General features: G+C 46.3%; 2 protein-coding genes across 4 annotated transcripts in view; both read left to right on the top strand.

Annotated features, from left to right (window-relative positions):
• The window catches only part of PLXNB1 (plexin B1), a 148,799-nt gene that overhangs the window by 8,033 nt on the left and 117,231 nt on the right, over positions 1-23,535 (top strand). For 2 of the 3 annotated variants that reach the window (XM_081852247.1, XM_081852244.1), the window contains exon 2: positions 22,531-22,580. The gene's annotated coding sequence lies outside the window, so the exon portion shown is untranslated. Of the gene's footprint in view, positions 1-18,158; positions 18,379-22,530; positions 22,581-23,535 lie in introns of those variants that run through there. The other variant, XM_081852245.1, reaches the window with a different exon arrangement.
• On the top strand, positions 9,487-9,794 carry TBCA (tubulin folding cofactor A). Its single transcript, XM_081849406.1, is given in 2 exon segments — positions 9,487-9,557; positions 9,559-9,794. Coding segments are annotated over 2 exon segments (264 nt in total). The 5' UTR covers positions 9,487-9,518; the 3' UTR covers positions 9,784-9,794.

Below are 23,535 nucleotides of genomic sequence, written 5' to 3'. Positions count from 1 at the left end.
GCTGTGGTCTAAACCACAGAGCCTAGGGATTGCCGATCAGAAGGTTGGCGGTTCGAATCCCCTCGGCGCGGTGAGCTCCCGTTCCTCAGTCCCTTCTCCTGCCCACCTAGCAGTTTGAAAGCACGTCAAAGTGCAAGTAGATAAATAGGTACTGCTCCGGCGGGAAGGTAAACGGTGTTTCCGTGCGCTGCTCTGGTTTGCCAGAAGTGGCTTAGTCATGTTGGCTACATGACCCAGAAGTTGTCTGCAGACAAACGCTGGCTCCCTTGGCCTATAGAGTGAGATGAGCTCACAACCCCAGAGTCGTCTGCGACTGGACCTAAAGTTAGGGGTACCTTTAATTCATGGGAGCATTAAAATAGTTAGGGTATGCTCCCAACTGATGCTCTAGGATAGCTCAGGCAGTAGAGCATGACTCTTAATCTCAGGGTTGTGAGTTCGAGCCCCGTGTTGGGGAACAGATTCCTGCATTGCAGGGGGTTGGACTAGATGACCCTCGTGGTCCCTTCCAATTCTATGAAAAGTCCACAATACTGTGATATTTGGGAGGAGGAGTTTCACATACTTTGCCTGGGGAAGACGAGTGTCTGAGACCCTGGAGGGCCACTGCCAATCAGTGTGGACAAAAACAACCTAGACGGACCAAGCATCTGACACTGACAGGTTCCTATGTTCATTCTGGTGCTTTTTAGGAAAGACTGACAATGGGACTTCTGTTCATCTCCCACCTGAAACTCACAAGATGATCTCATTATGGCCGAAATAGCTCTCTGACAGCCAGCAGTATTTCTGATTGAATGCCACTGGTATGACATTCAAATATGCCAACAATCCTCACACTGAGGGTTAAGGATTTCCAGTGGCAAGCAAGAAAGTACCTGCACATGCAGAGATTAAGGCTTGCTTAAGTTTCTGATAGGGACGCGGGTGGTGCTGTGGTCTAAACCACTGAGCCTCTTGGGCTTGCCGATCAGAAGGTTGGCAGTTCGAATCCCCGTGACGGGGTGAACTCCCGTTGTTGAGTCCCAGCTCCTGCCCATCTAGCAGTTCGAAAGCACTTCAAAGTGCAAGTAGATAAATAGGTACCACTCTGGCGGGAAGGTAAATGGTGTTTCCTTGCACTGCTCTGGTTCGCCAGAAGCAGCTTAGTCATGCTGGCCACATGACTGTACGCCGGCTCCAGCGTTGTCCGCGACTGGACCGAACAGTCAGGGGTCCCTTTACCTTTACCTAAGTTTCTGATGTGCCCCAACCACAGGACAGGGAAAGGAATCACAGAAGGCAGCAGATGGAAAGCACCTGTCAGTCTGCAGTAGCCAGAGACGTGATGGGAAGCGTTCTGTTGCACAGTTTGTAATATCCTTGCTAAATTCATCACTCTTATCCCGTAGCTATCATCCTTTATCTCCTTAAGCCTCTGCTCTGGCTCCCTCTCATTTTTCTACATCAGCCACAAGCTCCTGGCACAAGTGACAAAATGAATCACAGTAAGGTGTTTGTGGGAGCTGCTAGTTCCAGGTGAAGGAAGTGTGTCAAAGAAGCCAAATACTTTATATTTGATCTCCAGTACAGATAATGCATGCAGGGGATCTGGGAATGTTTCCTCTTTCTCAGCTACTGAATGCTCGCAAGGGGTCTCCCTGATGACTTTAAGATGAAGGTGTGTTATCCGCATTTGCAGCAATCCCTTGTTTCCTGCATGGACTCGATCAGTAAAATTAGTTTTGTGTTTTGCGAGAAATCTGTATTAAGTTGTTCTGCGCTGTTGCACAAACGTACGCGCGCTCTCTCTCTCTCTCTCCATCTGCAAATTAGCCAAACAGGTTAATAATTTACCAGTCCCCCTCTTCCTTCGCTCTACATCTGTTGTAGTTTTGTAAAATCTCATTTGGGAAACAGCTTTGTTAAAGATTGCCCTCCCCTTTTCCCCATAGCACACTGTTAATCTCCTGGGAGAATGTGCTGGCATGGAAATCTTTGCAGGCTCCTTTCTGCTGCTCCTTTTGGCTCTGGCCAGAGTCCCTCCTTCTTTCCCTCTCTTAGTTCTCTAACAATGCCTGGGGTGCCATATTCTGGAGCCAGACTAGGAGAAAGATAGAGCACAGAAAGTCCAGGTTGGAAAGATGGATGGAAGGTTTAGTTAGTCCCTGTGTGGGGGCAGGTAGGAACTAGACTGAAAAGGCAAATGAAGAAAGTGTAAAGGTTATTTATTATCTTAGGAAGCTACCTTATACCTAGTCCAACTTGTTGGCATATGTCTGTCTCAGAAGACAATGGATGAGTGTGCCTTTGATGGAGAAGTCAAACCATTGGAGGGTTACAGCACATTCTGCGGTTGTAGAGACTGATATGGGAGAGACATACAATGGTATCTTGGGTTACAAACACCTTGGGTTACAACCTCCGCTAACCCAGAAATAGTACCTCGGGTAAAGAACTTTGCTTCAGGATGAGAACAGAAATCATGCTCCGGGGGCACGGCAGCAGCAGGAGGCCCCATTAGCTAAAGTGGTACCTCAGGTTAAGAACGGTTTCAGGTTAAGAATGGACCTCCAGAACAAATTAAGTTTGTTACCAGAGGTACCACTGTATTGTCCCTCACAAATCTTCGCATTTCCCCAACTTCCTTTTGGCAAGGAATAACAATAAGACTTTAACTGTGGTTTAAGTTTGTAATGTTAAGTCTGCATTGAACAACAATGAGCATATGATGTTTCCTTTGGGCCTTTCAGAGTAGTACTGCTATCCGGGAGCCTTGGGGGTGGCTAACCTTTGGTCCAGGGTCATCTTTACCATAGGCGCCAGGGGTGCGGGGCACCCGGGCGCCGGGCTCTCTGGGGCGCCAGGCTGAGAGTCCGGGGCCCGAGAGTTGGAGTCTGGGGGAGAGCCCGCCTGTTGGTTGGAGCGCTTTTCTGCTGTGGTCGGCTCTGCGCCACGAGTTCAGGGGTGAGCTAGCCAGCAAGGTGCTGAGGCGGCCGGCTGGCTCCACCCTCCTGCGCGCCTGGGCCTGACGCCTTGGGCTGGTTTGTTGCGCTAGGCTCCTTATGTTTCCTGTTTTCTTTTCCTGAGCAGAGATAAGCACGGTGTCAGCTCCCTTAAAAAAGGTCGAGAACTCTGGGGAACCTTTCCTTAAAAAGGTAAACAACTTTGGGGTCCCCTCCCCAAAATGTCAACCACTCTGGGCAACTTGGGGGGGGGGTGCTGGGTGCATCTTTGCACCCCGGCGCCACATATGCTTAAGATGGCCCTGCTTTGGTCTTCTATGATGTTGGACTACAAGTCCCATAACCCCCCACTATTGACCATTGTTCCTCAGCCCTGCTCCTTAACTAGAGTTGGTGTTTCATGTGACACTGTTCGTGTAACCAAAAGCAGTACAGTGTTACCTCGGGTTACATACTCTTCATACGCTTCAGGTTACAGACTCCGCTAACCCTGAAATAGTGCTTCAGGTTAAGAACTTTGCTTCAGGATAAGAACAGAAATTGGGCTCCGGCGGCGCGGCAGCAGCAGAAGGCCCCATTAGCTAAAGTGGTGCTTCAGGTTAAGAACAGTTTCAGGTTAAGAACGGCCCTCCAGAACGAATTAAGTACTTAACCCGAGGTACCACTGTAATTTCCAATTTACTGTGATATACTGTATTTTATTAAGGAAGTTTCAGACAAAGCAGTCACAGTGTCAGGGCTGGTCCAAGACATTTTGCTGCCTGAGGTAGAGGAGCGAATGGTGCTCCCCCATCATAGTGCCCTCCCCTTTTCTCTCCTGTCATGGTGCCTAGTGCCAACGGCCCATCAAGTTGTTTCCCCCCCTTTTTGTGGCACAATCCCACAAGTGCTTCTCCACTTCTTTAAAGCAATAATAAATTTGTGCTTCTTTTAATGACAACCAAATTTCCCCTCCTGAGGCATCCGCCTCACTCTGCATAATGATAGGGCTGTCCCTATACTGGGACAACTGTTCTCTCCTAGACTCTCTGACACCTTCCTATTCCCGCTTTTACTAAGGCTGATTTTGTTTCAGAGCTCCATAAATACAGTTACAAACGGCCTCCCCTGGGGCTCTGGTTCCTCTCAGGAGTTAGCAAAGTCAAATACCTCTCATCAACGATTTTCATGAGTATGCACTACAAAAAAGCTATGTTTTCTTCAACTTGGAGTTGATGTAGCCTTTAAAAAGGACCTTATTTGACACGTACAGTGGTGCCTTGCAAGACGAAATTAATCCGTTCCGTGAGGCTCTTCGTATAGCGGTTTTTTTGTCTTGCGAAGCAAGCCCAATGACAGCTTAGCGGATTAGCGCTATTAGCGGTTTAGCGGCTTTTAGCAATCAGCTGTTAAGCGGCTTCAGCGGATAAGCTGATAAGCGGCTTAGCAGCTTAGAAAAAGGGGGGGGGAAGGGGGAAAAACCCGCAGGAACTCGCAAGACATTTTCGTCTTGCGAAGCAAGCCCATAGGGAAATTCGTTTTGCGAAGCGCCTCCAAAACGGAAAACCCTTTCGTCTAGCGGGTTTTCCGTCTTGCGGGGCACCACTGTATACTATATTGTGTTTTGGGTAGAGTTATTTTATTTGTTTTATTGTGTTGTATTGCATTTTTTAATATATAGATATAATTCACCCTGGTACCTTATGGTCAAGGGTGAGTAACAAATATGATGATGATCCCACAAGACGCAGATTTACAGACTCTCCTTTCCTTGATGGGCTTGTGTACTTAGAATTCTGTGACTTGAAAAGTTCAAGGTGTCTTTCATGCCAGAGCTGAAAGATGTGCTGCTAATAAGACAATTAAAAGAATAAAACGCAAACTCAAGGTCAGATAAAACGTGCATTCATATTCCAATTTTAAATGTCTTGTGGAGGGGAAAGCTCTCATAGATTTTTCAGCTAGCCTAGCTAAAGCAAAGTACTTATACAGCACAACCCTGTGAATGTTTACTCAAAAGTAATTCCCACCTCTTGTTTGGCATCTGGGTAAGGGCCAGCTGAACCTCATGGGCACCAAAAGTGGTCCACCAGAAACCTCAGTAATTTGGGTATTATGATCCCAGGTCATTTAGAGCTTTATCAGTGAGACCTGCAGCAAAATGCAGCACGGAGTTCCCTTGTTTAAACCAGCCATGCCCTTTTGGAGGACACTCCATTCCATTCCCCCGCTTTTGCCCCAATCCTTTTGTGAAGCCTGGGGTTCCTCAGGCGTGCTAATTCCTTCCTCTTGTGCCATTATCCATACAGCAGGTCAAAATAAGCTCTTTGAATTGTGACTAGAAAACAAACTGGAAGCCAGTCAAGAACTTTTAACACTGTTTAAAAATGTTCAGAATGGCAGGACCCAGTTAACAACCTGGCTGCTCTTCTGAAGCAGTTGTAGTTTCCAAGTAGTCTTCAAAGAGGCTCAAGTGATTCACAAGTGTTTTCTTGTAAACCTGCCCATTTCCTCAGGCTCTGGTGGGTGAATATATATTTTGAAAGACGTAAAACCAGCACCTTAAAATGCAATAAAACAGATTTTAAAATGCAGTGCTAAAAGCTGCCCTCGACACCAAAGGGCAGCCCGTTGAGGTGCCTTAAGTTGCTTCTGTGAAAGGCTTGGGCCTTGGAAAGACTCCCGAGGAAGATCCCTCATACTTGTTGCATTGGGCCATCAAACCCAGCACTCTGCCTCTGATAGCAACCAGCCTGAAACCCGCTTGTAGTTTCCTCTCAGCATCTGGTGCTCCAGGGATGAGGAATCTGTGGTCCTCCAAATGTTGTTGGACTACAACTCCCATCATCCTTGACCATTGGCCATAGTGGCTGGAGTTGATGAGAGCTCTGGTCCAATAAAAGCACAAATAAATACAGTGGTGCCTCGTTTTTTAGTGTCTCGGAAGCGTTTCGGTTTTCGAACGTCGCAAACCTGGAAGTAATTGCTTCCGTTTTCAAACGCAGAAGTTGAACGGCTTCCGCTGCATGTATTTCAATTTTTCCAACTTGCAGCCAGCCCTTGGTTTTTGAACGTTTCGGAAGTCGAACGGTCTTCCTGAATGGATTACGTTTGAGAACCGAGGTACCACTGTAGTTAAAACAGAATCAGCGAAGCAATAACCCCCTCTGCCACAAACACATTTTAAAAGCTGTAGAATATTAATCAGCCAAAGGCCTGGTAGCAGAGGAACGGGTTTTTTTTGCCTGGTGCCTAAAGATATGTAAGGAAGGCGTCAGACGAACCTCCCTGTTCACACTTAAACTAAGAGACCTTGGTAGTACTGTCTTCCCTAAGGCCACATTCACAGCAAACATTTAAAGTGCTGTGATACCACTTTAAGCAATCATGGCTTCTCCCAGAGAATTATGGGAAGTGTAGTTTATTTAGGGTGCTGATTGTTGATAGGAAGGCTCTTATTCCCCTGGCAGAACTACAATTCCCAGAGTTCCCTGTGAAGAGGAATTGACGGTTCAGTCACTCTGGGAATTGTAGCTCTGTGAGGGGTCTCCTTACAACTCCAAGCACCCTTAACAAACAGCAGCTGAACTGAAGCCACGACTTTTTAAAAGCAGCTTCAAATGTATGGCATGAGTGTGGCCTTAATCCGAACTGTTGTTGTGGAGCATGCTTGTGTGCCAGCATTTCATTTTCCTTTAAAGCCAAATAGGAACACTTATCCGGACACGGGTGGCGCTGTGGGTTAAACCACAGAGCCTAGGACTTGCCGATCAGAAGGTCGGCGGTTCGAATCCCCGCGATGGGGTGAGCTCCCGTTGCTCGGTCCCTGCTCCTGCCAACCTAGCAGTTCGAAAGCACGTCAAAGTGCAAGTACATAAATAGGTACCACTCTGGCGGGAAGGTAAATGGTGTTTCCGTGTGCTGCTCTGGTTTTTCCAGAAGCGGCTTAGTCATGCTGGCCACATGATCCGGAAGCTGTACGCCGGCTCCCTTGGCCAATAAAGCGAGATGAGTGCAGCAACCCCAGAGTTGGTCACGACTGGCCCTAATGGTCAGGGGTCCCTTTACCTTTATCGCTTCTGTGTCCCATGCTCAAAAAGCAGGCAGAAATTCTGCTCGTGAGGAGGGAAAGAGGACACAGAACATAGTTTTCCCACCTGCTAGGAGCACTGGCTCGTCATCTGATTTCGGCAATTGGAGGCATTTACAGCCACGGCCTAGTCGCTTTGGCACATGCACCCATGTTAATGTGAGAGGAGAGGTTGCTGGGGCGGAAAGCAAAATAACGCAGGATGCATCATGCGGGAAATTGGTGCCTTGGGGGCCTGGAGGAGAAAAGCTGAAGCAGGATAATGGTTTGAGGGTACTGATGCTGCTACCTTGTAAAGCTGAGCAAGTTTTAGCTCGACCTGGATGGGAGATGGCAGCGGAGAGCCCCAGGTAAGCTTCTGTGAGCTGACTGAAGTGCCGTAAAATTAAGTGTAACCAAGTAGATTAAAAATAAAAAATAAATTTACTTCTGGGTTTCTGAAATTAGGCAGTCAGTCTCTAATCAGTTGTAGTTATCTGCTGCTAGTAGTAGTAGTGCAATTTCGTAACCACTAGTAGATGGTGAATTTGGCCTTTTTAAAAAACATTTATGCCATATATTACTCACCCTTCCTCCAAGGAATTTGTGGTAGCGTGCGTAGTTCTTCCCTGCCTTGTTTGGCCTCATGGTAACCCTGCAATATAGGCTATGCCTAGTTAGCTTGATAGCTGAGCAGGGTTTTTGAACCCTAGGCATCTTGTATAAGCCCTGACCAGGGGTAGGCAGCCTAAGGCCCGGGGGCTGGATGCGGCCCAATCGCCTTCTCAATCCGGCCCGCAGACGGTCCGGGAATCAGCATGTTTTTACATGAGTGGAATGTGTCCTTTTATTTAAAATTCATCTCTGGATTATTTGTGGGGTCTGCTTGCTGTTTTTACATGAGTAGAATATGTGCTTTTATTTAAAATGCATCTCTGGGTTATTTGTGGTGCATAGGAATTCATTCATCCCCCCCCCCAATATAGTCCAGCCCGCCACATGGTCTGAGGGACGATGGACCGGCCCACAGCTGAAAAAGGTTGCTGATCCCTGCTCTAAACTGTAAGCTGTGCTTAGCCTCAGTTGGCTGTGTTTGGTCGTCATCTGCATGAGGGCAGGGTTGTGATGGGAACAAACCTATGTGAGCCTTTGACTGGCGACTCCCTTCTCCACTGCAAAGGGAACATTGGAAGCCTTCGTATCCTTTTCACATAAATCACCGCTAACGGTGCTGTCCGAACCCTATGCTATGGTTAATCTGAAGTGTGCTTTGTTGGTCATGAGCCAGCTTCAAATTGGGTTACAGTGGTACCTCGGGTTAAGAACTTAATTCGTTCCGGAGGTCCGTTCTTAGCCTGAAACCATTCTTAACCTGAGGTACCACTTTAGCTAATGGGGCCTCCCGTCGCCGCTGCTGCATGATTTCTGTTCTCATCCTGAAGCAAAGTTCTTAACCCGAGGTACTATTTCTGGGTTAGCAGAGTCTGTAACCTGAAGCGTCTGTAACCCGAGATACCACTATACAGGCATACCTCATGTTATGTCCACTTCATGTTATGTTCTTTCAGGTTACGTCCCGCGGTGTCCTGGAAGTACTGGAAAGGGTTACTTCCGGGTTTCACCGCTTGCGCATGTGCAGACGTGCAAAATGACTTCACACGCATGTGTAGAAGCGGCGAATCGCAACCCACGTGTGCGCAGACACACCACTGCGGGTTGCGTTCCTTTCATGTTGTGATCGGGCCTCCATAACGGATCCCTTTCGCAACCAGAGGTACCACTGTATAAAGATTGCTCGATTCAACCAACTCCAGTTAAGATTAATCGTGGTTTGGGCTACTAAACTGCTGTTGGCAACCGTTTGTCTCGAGAGACAATGGAGTTCGTCTCTGGAGGTGAAGTTGGACCTCTGTGTTAGCAGCACCGAAGTGACCAACCTGGGGCTGCCCAGATGAAAAGACACCCACACCTCTCTTGGCCTCGCTGATGTGGTCCAAGCAGAGCAATATGTTTGACGCCAGCTTAGCTGCGGGAGTTGCTCATCCAACCGTCTTACGGAGAACCACTCCAGATTCATGTAGGGTTTACTCCTTAGCATTTTCTCCTCCCAAAGATATCCCTCAAGGCAGCATAGGATAAGAGTTTTCCTTTTTCTAGATGGGCTACCTTCCCAGTTTGGCAAGCCCCACCTGCCCCTTACTTCCCTCTGCAGCATGTGCAGAAAATGCCTTCTTGACCGTTCGACCCACTTTTGGTCTCGTCCGCTTAATCCCCCGGTGCCTGTCTTTGCATACAGGGGAAGTCCATTCATCGAGGGTTGGCTACCCATTGGCTATCCTCACCGGTTGAAGCCATTCCTGGGGCGCAGCCGCTGTCGCATGCTGACAGCTTCTAGGAGCCACAGGTGAGAGCTGAGGGGCAAGGTGTGGACAAAAGGTGAGCAAACTACCCCAGGAGGAGCACAACATGTCTCCCACTGGAGGTACTAAACGGGCTTAGTGAAGCGCTTGGCAAAAGAAAAGGTTATGTATGAAAAAGAAGCAAAACGGCAAGAAGAGAAGATTTGAGAAAATGAAAGCTGAAGGTTCTGAAAATTATGCAATTAAAAAACAGATTGAGATCTTGCAAGAATTTCGAATGATGATTCCTGATTGCCAACGCAGATTAGAAGCTGCACGTGCAGATCTTGCCCAGCTATTAGAAAATGGAAAAGAGTTGGAAGAAGCTGAAGAATATAAAGAAGCACGTTTGGTATTTGAGTCAATAAAGTTAGAAGCCGAGATAGAGTAGTGAAAAATCAATGTACGCTTTGGGTTCATTGTTACATTTTACTAATGTTTGACCACTTCTGTATTTCTTAAAGTAGTGTTAGGAATGATGATGTGCTCGATAATGAGCTCTCGGATTTGAGTGCTCTGTAGACTGATAGCTGTGGTCTTATATATACAGTGGTACCTCGGGTTACATACGCTTCAGGTTACATACACTTCAGGTTACAGACTCTGCTAACCTGGAAATAATGCCTCGGGTTAGGAACTTTGCTTCAGGATGAGAACAGAAATGACACGGTGGCGGCACAGCGACAGCGGAAGGCCCCATTAGCTAAAGTGGTGCTTCAGGTTAAGAACAGTTTCAGGTTAAGAATGGACCTCCGGAACGAATTAAGTACATAACCAGAGGTACCACTGTACTAGTCTTTTGCGCTCTTTAACTCTTGTCTGATGTTCCTAACCCTTCTTTTAGACTTTCTTAGCTTCTTTTGGATTCTTATGGACTTTTATATATATACTCTGTTTTAACTCCTTTTAGTTTTTAAAAACATAACAAAACAAAACGTGGTTTTTGTTTTTGTTTAGATTTTAAATGATTTTAAACGATTGTACCCCTACCTCCTTATGCTGGTCTATGACCGTAATAAAGATTTGTTGTTGATGTGCTCAAATGATCTGTACCGTTTTTTTGAAAGTTCTGTTTTTATTTTGTATTTTGTGGTTTTATATCTTGATTTTATTCTGTGAACCACCTTGAGACCCCCGGGTATAGGGCGGTATATAAATTCAATTAATAATAATACCTCTCCCCTAGCGCCCCTAATTACAGTGGTACCTCGGGTTAAGTACTTAATTCATTTCGGAGGTCCGTTCTTAACCTGAAACTGTTCTTAACCTGAACCACCACTTTAGCTAATGGGGCCTCCTGCTGCCGTTGCGCCGCCGGAGCACAATTTCTGTTCTCATCTTGAAGCAAAGTTCTTAACCCGAGGTACTGTTTCTGGGTTAGCGGAGTCTGTAACCTGAAGCGTCTGTAACCCGAGGTACCACTGTAACTAAACTGTAGTTATCAAAAATGGTAGTGAAAGCTTCTGAACTCACGGCCATGCAGGGCGAGGAGAGTGGGGATTGTGTGAGCCTGAAACATGCACAGGCTCATTCCCACTAAAATAACCCAAGAGTGTGGAACCTCAGACCTGTATCCCAGTCTAGGCCTCTCTTATCAGACTCTCCATAGGCCACACCCCTGCATCATGCCCTCCTTTTCTACTTTTTCCTGGGTCGGGACATGTCCTTGAATGATGAGAACACCCTTTTGCTTGCTTGGATGGATGGAAATGTGTGCATGTAGAAACCTCTGACTTTGGTGTGGCTGGAATGTAGCCTCCTGCGAGGTAAAAGTCGCACCCGTCCCTCTTTCTGCTTTTGCCTATGGCCCCACCCATCACTACATCCAGACCTCAGAAGGTCCCCCAGGAAAAAGGTTCCCCAAACCCTGCAAGAAGAAAAAAACATGTTTTATTGTTCTAGTTACAGGTAGGTAGCCGTGTCGGTCTGCCGTAGTCGAAACAAAATAAAAAAATTCCAGTAGCACCTTAGAGACCAACTAAGTGAGTTATTGGTATGAGCTTTTGTGTGCATGCACACTTCTTCAGATATGTTTTATTGTGACGTTCGGAGGCGGCCCGAAGCTGTAATGTCTCACATCAGAAATGGCATTTCCTTTGGCTTCCTAAGGGCCCTTCACCATGCAAGGCGTTTCCATCCTTAAAACCGTCCCTGCATTGTTTCAGCTCCTGATGCCTCTTGATTTCTAACCAGAGCAGCTGGCGCCTTGTCAGCTTGGGCTGTCAGGTGGGGTTTCGCTTGAGTGCGACTTCAGAGGTATACACCGGGCACTTCCGAGGCTGGAAGGAAGCCTTAATGCATAAAATGGGCCGAATGGAAACACCTGCCTCACCCACTGATTGTAGAGATATGCTAGCAGCAAGGTCTGCTGCTGCTGCATTTAGTGTAAAAAACTAAGGGCAGGAGGGATACCTGTGACAGCAGATGATCTTCCAAGGGCCACCTGGCCAGTGCAGAGCTGCTGTCGCTATCTGTCCTGCTTATGGCCCAAGGCGATGTACAGAGTATAATTAAAAAAATAGCTAAAGAACAATCAAAACCATAAAAAGTGGCAGAAAGTGAATTTAAGAACAAAGCAAAATGACCACCCATGGAAAGCTTATGTGACCAATCCTCATTTGTGACTGATTGCAAATGCCAGATCATTTTGGGTATATACATATGCCCTGTGTTTGTGATTCTTAAAGCTCCAGTAACTATTCTTTTTAATCCCTCCTCCTTTCTTGGCTTTGCCTTTAATGTGTGCCCGTACTTGTCCAATCCTCCCTCTCTCCCTCTCTGTCGTCTTAATGCAAAATTTTGATGTTAAGAAACTCTGCGCAGAATTTCTAACAGCCCTGAGCCCTCAAGTTTACAGCTGCAAATCCGACTGGTGAAGTGAGCCTCCTTTGCTGGCCCATCACCCATTTCCAGATTGCTGAGGCCTTTTCATTTTCATAATATCTAAAAATACCTTCATTGTCACTAGCACGGGATTGCTTTATTTTTAAAAAACATGCTCCTTTACGTAGCTGTCTTTTTAAATAGAAAGTTAGGAAAAGAAAAATAAGGTGGTTTGGGGGGTGGTTGTTGTGTTTTTTTAAAATGATGGTGGTGGTGGTTTTAAAGCATTACTTGGGCCCCTGCTGAGTCGGGTTTGGTGGCGTTGCTGGTTTTAATTTAGTTCTGGGTTGTTGTTTCTTTAATGAATGAAAGGCTCCCTGGGGATGCAAAGATCCCCTCGCGATATAAGCACAATGTGCTGTTAAACATGTTCTTGCCGTAACTGCAGCCATGCCAGGCTGTGGGCCTGGGACAGGTGGGGCCTGGGTAATTAAATGTCACGGCACCCCAAGGAACCTTCTTACACAGCCCTGTCTCCCGCCTTTCTCAAAAGTTTTACATAAACAGGGCACAACCCTGCTATTAGTGGGGCTTGTTCTGAGTTGTTTCCGAGGGGTGAGTAAGGTGCTCTCTTTTGCACAGGTTTGGGGACAGGGGGCGGCTTCTGGGGAAAGATGCTGACTGGAGCCAAAACGGAGTGGTATTATTATTATTATTCCACTTGCCGGAAGAAGGGATCTGATCTCCCTGGTGGGGAAAGATGGGGAGGGTGCAGTTTTAAGTGCAGCTGGCCCTGGGTGGGAGTTTGGCTTGCGTTCCCTGCAGTTTTCTCCCTCTCTGGCCTGGGTGCCAGGGAGTGACAGTTTACAGGCAGGCAGCCAAGCCCTGAATGGAGGAATGTGTGAGGCCTTCAGCTTTCACATGCTTTTATCAAGAGCGCAAAGAATAGCCTGGACTCAAGCTGCACCGCTCAGGTCAGAAGGAGAGAGGAATGTTCATGTTAACCCACGAGGTACCGGCCAGGAAGTGGCCAGCCAGGCCCTTGGGAACTGTGTGTGGGGCACCTTGGGCCTAAGGAGTTTGCCAATGAGGGGCCTGCGTCTCTGGCGTGGCGTTCTGCATTACAGTGGCAGCCAAATACAGTAATGAAATTCAGGGCCCCATGACCACCACAGCGCTGTAAAACCTATTGAACAGTCATGGATTCCTCCTCCCCCCCTCCCCTAAAGAATCCTAGGAAATGTAGTTTTTTTTCTCAAGGGAGCTGAGAGCATTTAAGAGAACTATTCCCCCCTGCTCCTGCCCACCTAGCAGTTCGAAAGCACGTCAAAGTGCAAGTAGATAAATAGGTACCACTCCGGCGGGAAGGTAAACAGCGTTTCCGTGCGCTGCTCTGGTTCGCCAGAAGCGGCTTAGTCATGCTGGCCACATGACCCGGCCAGTAAAGCGAGATGAGCGCCGCAACCCCAGAGTCGGACACGACTGGACCTAACAGTCAGGGGTCCCTTTACCTTTACCATTATTCCCTTCAGAGCTGCTCAGATGGGTTCTTGCTTTCCTCCTCTCTGTCCCCCCTCCCTTTTGTTGCATGGCGAACCATGTTTTGTAACACTTCCCGCAAGAACTTGCTTTTCTTTTTCTTTTTCTGCGTGGCTGTTTGCTCACCTTAAGTGCAAGGCAAAAGTTTTTTATAAGACAGATCATAGCAAGTACCTGCAGTCCATTAGGGTAGCTTGTGGCCTGTTTTTACAAAGATCCACAAGACCACCCAACGATGCTTGCCTCCCAGCAAAAGGAAACTGCCTGTGTCACTTGGATTTCCTAGAGAAGGTGAAAATTCTCCAGCACAAACAAAGCTTTGCTGCCTCTTCTGCCAGGGCTTTGACTTGCCACATATCTCCAGCAGTGCTATGAATCTTTAATATCCATGCATATATATATATATATTTTTGGTAAAATATGTTATATAATTTTCTTTTTAGGACAAGAAACAGAGATGTTGGCCGGCCTCAAACACACACAGCATTACCTCCGGTCTCTCAGTTATCCTTCTCTTTTTCAAATATCCTAAAATGTTTTAACTAAGACCCATGTGGCACCTTAAAGAGGAAGAAAGTTCTGGTGGAAGGAACTTTTGAGGTTTGAGGCCACAACTCATATATTTTTAATGTATGTGCAGCACTTACCAAGTTTTAGGCGCTTGTGTCAGTGTTAAATAACAGCAGCAGCATAGGAACTCGCAGAGCATTCATGTGCCAATTAATTCTGCTCCCCCGGCCATAAATTTACCCCCAACATGCAAAAACGAGAAAGGCAATTTTGCCCTCTTTTATATCCAAGCCCCTTCCTCAGTTTGACCCAAACCCTAGGATTTTTGAATGTTTACTGCAGCACAAACAAAACAGACATGGCAACAGCATGCACAATATCCCATGGAGAAAAATGTTACGTTGTGTGTGTGGATAAGATGATAGGCATCAGAAAATAACAGGTGCAAGTCAGGCGATGTGGGAAGGGGAAAAAATGACAGAATGGTGGAGAATCGATTGGGAGCATGGGATGACATGAGCACAATTTATATCCCTTCTTCCAAGGAGCTCATATCCAGTTTTCCCCACCAACAGCAACTCGGTGAAGTAGGTTAGGCTGAGAGACAGTGACTGGCCCAGAACTCTATCCCTTTTATCGTAGACGCACAGTTCAAACAGTAAGAAGATCACCAAATTCCAGCTGCACATTTGAACCTGATTTGAAGCTCTCGTGAAACAAACCCCTTCGTCCCTGAAAAGATTGGACTTTGGGGGATAAGGAGAGGGTGGGTGGGTTGGGGGAAAATCCATTGAAAAGTGTGGGATGACGCTTGATGGCAAGGGGTATTAAACCCTTCCACAAACAAAAAAGGATAAATGCTCATTAAATAGGCATCATCATCTAATCTCTTTGCAAAAATAAATCGGGACAAATATTTGTTGAACAGGTCATCTGGACATGGTTAACTAGCATTTCCCTGCTAGTGCCCTGCCATCTCACGTACAGGAGTGCTCATTCCTCAAAGAGTTGTTGTTTTTTAAAAAAGTCAAGCTGGTTATGTATTTTTGTTGGTGTTTAGTCGTTTAGTCGTGTCTGACTCTTCATGACCCCATGGACCAGAGCACGCCAGGCACTCCTGTTTTCCACTGCCTCCCGCAGTTTGGTCAAACTCATGCTGGTAGCTTCTAGAACACTGTCCAACCATCTCGTCCTCTGTCGTCCCCTTCTCCTTGTGCCCTCCATCTTTCCCAACATCAGGGTCTTTTCCAGGGAGTCTTCTCTTCTCATGAGGTGGCCAAAGTATTGGAGCCTCAACTTCAGGATCTGTCCTCCCAGTGAGCACTCAGGGCTGATTTCCTTCAGAATGGATAGGTTTGATCTTCTTGCAGTCCATGGGACTCTCAAGAGTCTCCTCCAGCACCAGAATTCAAAAGCATCAATTCTTCGGCGATCGGCCTTCTTTATGGTCCAGCTCTCACTTGCATACATCACTAGTGGGAAAACCATAGCTTTAACTATATGGACCTTTGTCGGCAAGGTGATGGCTCTGCTTTTTAAGATGCTGTCTAGGTTTGTCATCGCTTTTCAGGTTATGTATTACCTCAATGTTATCTCCCTGACACTTTCCCTTCCATTCGTACAACTGGGTAAATTGAGAGAGAACAAAGTGCCTGGTGTTCAGTGGCATGAATACATAAGACAAGCCTGCTGGATCAGGCCAGTGGCCTACCTAGTCCAGCATCCTGTTGTCACAGTGGCTGACCAGTTTCCTGTGGGAAATGTACAAGCAGGACCTGAGCACAAGAGCTCTCACTTCTCCAGCAACTGTGGAGGCAGAGCATATAAACATTATGCGTGTGTGCATGTGTTTGAATGTTGTGTGGTCTGCATGCATAGTACAGTGGTACCTCTGGTTAGTTAAGAACTTAATTCATTCTGGAGGTCCGTTCTTAACTTGAAACTGTTCTTAACCTGAGGTACCACTTTAGCTAATCAGGCCTCCTGCTGCCGCCACACAATTTCTGTTCTCATCCTGACATAGTTTACTTTGGCCACAGCAACCTGTGTCTGTCTGCCTGCCTGGATGCAACCCTTCAGCCGTAAATGTTGGCCACTTCCGCCCTGCAGGCACAACTACCACCAACAGGAATCTGGTTGGCCGCTGTGTGAAGAGAATGCTGGACTAGATGGGTCTTTGGCCTCATTCTGCAGAGCTCTCCTTATGTTCTTAAAACCTTTGTCATGCTTGTGCCAGGGGAAAACTGCCCTCTTTGCCGGGACATTTTAATGTTATTACAAATCCCATCGGTGCTGCAAGTGGAGAACCCAAGTTGCGGCTCGCTGGATATTTTTTAAGGCGTGCTTTATTTTGACCTCCTTTCTTTTGATTTGGTTTTATGGTGGCATGGTATTATTATGAACTGCCTTTGGATCATGTGACAGAGGGCAGGCTAGAGCATCTCTTACAAATAAATAAAACAAAAATAGCTAGTAGTGGTGGTTGATACACTTAACCTTCCCCAAGAATTTATCTCCTTTTAAACCTGTCCAAGGCAGAGACTGCCAACACATCTTTGTGGAAGTGTATTCCGTAAATCAAAGAAATGGGTATGGCGCTACATTCAGAAGAGGCAACAGGAGGCATTTCCTCACATATTGGCCCTATCTACACTATTAAAGCAGGATCATACCACTTTAAATAGGCATGGCTTCCCCCACCCCACCGCGATGGAGGTTTTTAATGTTTGATGCGTTATTGTGTTTTTATATTTTGCTGGAAGCCGCCCAGTGTGACTGGGACAACCTATTATCATTATTATTATTATTATTATTATTATTATTATTATTATTATCATTATCACCACTCTTCCCAGCAACTCTCTGCACCCTTCACAAACTACAGGAGTCTCTGGGGGAAAGCCTTACGGTCTTCAAATAAAAACATCTTGGAGATCCCGGGCCACAGGGAGGTTAGCCTGGCCTCAACCAGAGCCAGGGCCTTTTTGGCCATGGCCTCGCTCTGTCACAAGAGACTAGGGCCCTGCGGGACTAGACATTTTTCCGTAGGGTCTGCAAGACAGAGCTGTTCCACCTGGCCTTTGGCCAAGGCACAGTATGACCCCCTCCTTTGGTAGTCCTCACAGAACTCTAGCCCAATAGTTGCCATTAATTTGATTTTGAATTGGTTTTAGAATGCATTTCAATCAGCTGACTGTGATTTTATGTAAATTTTGTTACTTTTATAGTTGTTAGCTGCTTTGAGCCTGGCTTCAGCTGGGGAGAGTGGGATATAAATAAAAAGTTATTATTATTATTATTATTAGTAGTAGTAGTAGTACAATACTGCTTTAAACATATAGTGTAGAGAGATGCAGTGTTTGAAGACATGTTTGAAGACATGAAGATATGTTTGAAGACATATAGTGTAGAGAGATGCAGTGTTTGAAGACATGTCCTAATCGTATGGCCAAACCCAATGAATGGCTCTGATCTCTTAATATTATGATCAGCTGTTTCTGGTTGTGCTCTATTCTAGCCAATGCTTGGTTAGTGTATACATTTGTGTGTGTGTGTGTGTGTGTGTGTGTGTGTGTGAGTAAGGAGCGGAGTCATTCCCACAGATCCCTAAATTTGCAAGCGGGGTGGGCAGAGGTGCCCAGTACTGCAGCCTCTTCAGCTTTGCTCACTGGACTGGGAGAAATTTGAGCTAATGGACACTGGGCAGAGCTTGTTAGCCAAGGTTGGTTTGCATCATTGTTCATTCAGCTGCCTCCTTCACTGAGGTGTTTGTGAGAAGGCCCTTTGTCTCTCTGGAGGAGGGGTGGGTGGGGGGTATAAGCTGCAGAAGAACTTCCTACCCGGAGGCAGGCAGGCAGACTGAGAGCAGGCTTAGATGCCAGGGTGTGAAATGCCTGCCTGGGCCTATTGGAACGCAACTCCTTCTCCGCTGGAAATAACTTGCCCATGTTGTCAGTTGGGAAGCTCGCATTTTGCGCTAATTGCTCATATCACAGATGGTTTCGAGGGCTTGTAGGCCACCTGCCAGGGAGTCGGCATTGTAAGAGGAATGGTTTGCGAGCTAGATCTGCAAGTCACATTCTTCTGGGCATAAAAAGAAGAGGGGAAAATTCAGGTAACGGATCCTCTCCTGGCTGTTGTCTGATTTTCTTTTTTGCAAAGGTGCCAAGAAAACCAGTTTAATTCAATCCAAAGATACTTGTGGCCTTTCTATGCTACAGAAGAGCACAGGTTTTAATAACGTTTGCCAGAAGCTCCTGGGAGAACCGTTGGGAGATCCCTAACAGAATTCTCAGCACCCTTAACAAATGCCTTATTTTATTTTATTTTATTTTATTTTATTTTATTTTATTTTATTTTATTTTATTTTATTTTATTTTATTTTATTTTATTTTATTTTACACTACACTACACTACACTACACTACACTACACTACACTACACTACACTACACTACACTTTGAAATCAGGCCTTTCGGCTTGGCCCTTAATTCAAGTATGTTGGCAATCCAGGTCAGCTTTCCAAATGCTGAGCTTGCTAGATCAAAGCAGAGTGTCTGTGTGTGTGTGTGTTCTCTGCAGCTCAGTTCCCCGGAAGCGAATTTAAACAAGCTTTAGCAAAACTTGGCTTTTGAAGCATGAATTTCCTTGGAAACTTATCTGAGGAGGAGGAAGGATTCCACAATTCGAAGGTTATTAATGGTTGATAAGTTTTGTTGAAAAGCAAGTTGCTTGATGATTTATTTAGTTATTTCATAACATTTATATGCTGCTTGATCGTAGAAAACCCCCTCAAGGCGGTTTACGAAAAAGATTGTGATTATGATAAAATTGCTTGCTGCTGCTGCTGCTACTTTCGCCAGAATTTCTAACTGCAATGTGGCTATCTGCAAAAGTATTTTATTCCCCTTTCCACCTCCCTAACTTCTCCCGGCTTCCCCTACCCCATGCCAATTCTGCGCCCAACACAGATAGCAATGCAAAAGACTGTTGTGTGTATTCTAGGGTACGCTCTCAGTTCCTGCGAGGTGATTCAATGGGCTGATAGGCCTGGCCACAGTGGCCTGCATGAATGCACCGTGCATCCCAGAACATGCCCCCAGAATCCTTTGCAACGTGCTGGAGTCAGTGTGGTCGATGCTACATCAGACAGAATGGTGTGAAAAGCTTTCCCTGACCTGGAAAACTGTGAACCTTGATGGTTGATCAGCCTTATCACAAATAAGAGTTGAAGAATTAACATTAACCGCACCCCTTCAACCAGTTGTGTGTCTCAATACCCCCTTGGGCACTGTGAGGAAACACCTGTCTATTCTGGGACCCTAGCACAAAGTGGGGTGGGGCAGTGTGAGCCCCAACCTGGGTGAAACTCCCTCTTCACGAGTATCTAGAGAGGCTCAGGAGAAAAGTGGCTGAGTGGGTCAGACTGGAAACCCCATCCCAGGCTGCCACAGCTTTCTGGGAGATTAACTCGCAGGCAGAGACGTTACTCACCAATCAGGAATGCAGCTCTCTTTTTCCTTAATGAGAACAAAACATTTTTATTCCTGTTAGTTAAAAGGAAGCGAGGGCTACTGTCAGTCACCATGCCAACAGAATCTCCCACCCCCTCTGCCCCCAGGACGTGATGGGTGTCTTCTGTCTCCATCCTTGTTTGGAAAGGTGAAGCAGACGAGCCAAAACTTGACAAACTGGCAAGGGAAGGCGGTTTTCATGCAGCGATTGTCTAGCTGTTGCATAGGCCAGCTAGGCTCACCCAGCTTTACGGCACGACCTCCAAGCGTCCCTGCAAAGGACCTGCTCCTGGCCGGCACCGGAATTGGTGTAAGATCACCAGCATCTTCTTGGGCTATGAGCCTTGAGCCTTTGCCTGGATGACATGAATGCAAGAAGAGCTCTGCTGGATCAGGTCAAAGGTCCATCTGGCCCAGCATCCTGTTTCCTGAAGTGGCCAGGCAGATGTTTCTGGGAAGCTGATGGGTAGCAAAGCGCAGGAACATAGGAAGCTTATTCTGAGTCAGACCAACTGGTCAGTCCAGCTCAGTATTAGGGCTCAGTGGCTCTCTGGGGTTCCAACCAAGGGACATTCATAGTCCTACCTGGGACCTTTCATCTGCAAAGCAGGCTGCCCAGCCATCCCGGTTTAAGCAGGACATCCTGGAATTACAGAAGTCATCCCGGCTTCTGGTTGAATCCCAGAATGTCCTGTTTTTTGGTCTGGCACTCTGGCATGTGTCAGCAGAGCATCCCAATTTGGATCACCTGGATTTTGTAAGGTATGCTGTCGATGAGCTGTTGTTGTTTAGTCGTGTCCGACTCTTTGTGACCCCATGGACCAGAGAACACCAGGCACTTCTGTCTTCCACTGCCTCCCACAGTTTGGTCAAACTCATGCTGGTAGCTTCGACAACACTATCCAACCATCTCGTCCTCTGTTGTCCCCTTCTCCTTGTGCCCTCCATCTTTCCCAACATCAGGGTCTTTTCCAGGGAGTCTTCTCTTCTCATGAGGTGGCTAAAGTATTGGAGCCTCAGCTACACCCCTATAAATACAAACCCAGCATGTTCCCTGCTGTTGGTCCCTAGTATGTGCTGCTCAGAGGCATATTGTCCCTGAACTTGGAGGACCCATTGGCGATGATGACAAATTGAATTACTTTTTGCAGCTGTGTATTTAACACCTGGGAAACCAAGGCAACCAGGAATTCAAGGTAGTTGAGTGGGTGGTAGTGGGGGGACCAGAAAGCCTATACTCCTCCTCTGTGCCAGTCACAGAGCCCATCATGGCCAGCAGAGTGTGCGGTGGATCACTCTATCTCTCTCCTGGGTGAAATTTTTTTTGTCTCCCCTGCCCCTTTCCTCTTTTACAAGCCTGCTAAGGGGCTAGCAGCCTGTATTCTTACTTTGGCTGCTACTCTAACATGGAAGTGCAGGCTAGTAAATGTCTTCGCAGGCTAGTAACTTGGGTGAGCTTATTTACAAGTTGTAGTAGCAGCCACCAGCAGGCCTGTTCTGCATTACTTTGTCTGGCACATTTTAAAGCTATCTGAGTCATCGCCATAACCTGCGGCCATACATTTTATAAGTTACTTATATGTTGTGCTCTTCTTCTGTTTTACGGTTAATATTCATGTTCTGGGATCACAACGTTGCTCTGGTGTAAGGTGCATGTATGCCCACATGTGTGTGCATGGGGTCCTTGGTTGGCCATTCATTTATTCATTATCGCATCACCCTGATATTTCTTCCTAGCATCCAGCAATCATTAGTGCACTTCCATTAATAATTTGCAGTAGAGGACTGTGGAGTGGCGTTGTGGCGTTCACCTGACCTCTAGTTGCCTGTGTCGTTGCTGTGTAACAAAACAGAGAGGGAAAGGGGTGAGGTTGGTGGGATGCAAATTCACCAAAGGGAACATCAGATTGGTTCTGCTGGTGTGTTTGCACTGTGCCAACCTCCCATTCTCTGCCCTGGCTGCAGTGATGCAGGCAAAGGGAGTTCAGTTCAGTGCCACTGCCCCATCCGGCCATCCACTACTGTTCATTTGATTGATGATTGAGAGGTCCATCTCCTGTGAATATGGTTGATTGCTCCTGAAAGCTTATGTACCTGTTTTTGAGTCAATATTATCCTGCAGTACTGCATTGACGGAAGGTGTGTGGTCCTTCATTTATTTATTACAGTCCCCCCCCACCTTTCCAAGGAACTCTAGTTGTGATGAGTGTTGCCACCGCCCCATCATGCCCTAAGCACACATATGGAAAGAACAAGTTCCTACATTTAGGCTCAACGTTTTTAATTTTTTTTAAATCGAATTCTAAATTACAACAGATATTACAAGTCAAAACTACAAAAGAAAAACAAAGCGGAAGAGAATGCAGAATGAATTCAGGAAGAAGACAATATTGCATCATAAACAAGCATCTTTTGATGAGACATAGAGGACAAAAGAATTATTGTAAAGGGAAGGATCAGTCTGGTATTAGATCTAGCTCCAGCTGACCATTTTTTTCTGTTTTGGCAGGGAGCGAGGCGGCTTTCTATTGACACCAGTTGTTGTCATGTGTTGAATAAAAGGATACCAATCAATAATAAAGCAGTCCGTGCTTCTCCGTCCCTGAGCTTTTTTAACACAGCTAGACAACTGTTCAGAGAGTACAGTGGTCCAAACTCTTAAAGTCCCATGCATCTAAAGAAATATATAGGCCCAAGGTTACTTGCATTTGCTTTGCTTGGGATGAGACATTCTCGTTGTGTTTTTCTTACAGCTTGAGGTGCATTGACTGAGAAGAGAAATGAAGCCCAGGCAGTCCAGATGGTAAGTAAAAGGTGTCACAATTCCATGCTGTACTATGGAAGAGCAAGCCGTGGACCAGAGGCCAGGGAGGGCGAGACTCTGGGTGATGCTCTTGGCCCAGAATGAGAATTGCCCCATTTGTAGACAATCAGAGTGAGTGTTGGGCAGGAGTGGCTTGTTCCATTTGGGCTCCTGAGGTGAAATGAGAAGGTACCACCCTCCACTGAAGCCTCACTTAGTGGAAGCCACTGAAGCCACTTCTCTTCTTCACTTTTTGGGAGGTGGGGCACAGAGGCGCCCCTTGGATTCTGCTTCCTGAGGCGGCTGCCTCAGTCTGCCTCATGGGCGAGTTGGCCCTGGTGTGGGACAATGTATGGTTTTGATCTATGGGTTACTTTTAAAATGAGGCTGCATTTTAAATTGCATTTTAACCTGTACAGTGGTACCTCAGGTTAAGTACTTAGTTCGTTCCAGAGGTCCGTACTTAACCTGAAACTGTTCTTAACCTGAAGCACCACTTTAGCTAATGGGGCCTCCTGCTGCTGCCGTGCCGCCGGAACACAATTTCTGTTTTCATCCTGAAGCAAAGTTCTTAACCTGAGGTATTATTTCTGGGTTAGCAAAGTCTTTAACCTGAAACGTATGTAACCCGAGGTACCACTGTATTTTAAATTGTTTTTTTTAAATATATATATATATATATATATATATATATATTTACTGTAATTTTAATGGTGTTAGCTGCCCTCAGCCCGGCTGTGGCCAGGGAGGGCGGGGTATAAATAATAATAATAATAATAATAATAATAATAATAATAATAATAATTTGGGGTGGCAGGAGCAGCCACGGCTGCATGCAAGCTCAGAATTTTTTACATCACTGGAGTACAACCTTGTGGTTTTTGCTTTCTTCGTAGGAGGGAGGTTTATGCACATTGTATACTGACTTGTAGGAGATGTAAGTTTACCAACTAAC

Source organism: Podarcis erhardii, assembly GCF_964252035.2.
Source record: "Podarcis erhardii genome assembly, chromosome: 2".
NCBI classification, from domain to species: Eukaryota; Metazoa; Chordata; class Lepidosauria; order Squamata; family Lacertidae; genus Podarcis; species Podarcis erhardii.
This window is presented reverse-complemented; position numbering and strand designations above follow the sequence as displayed.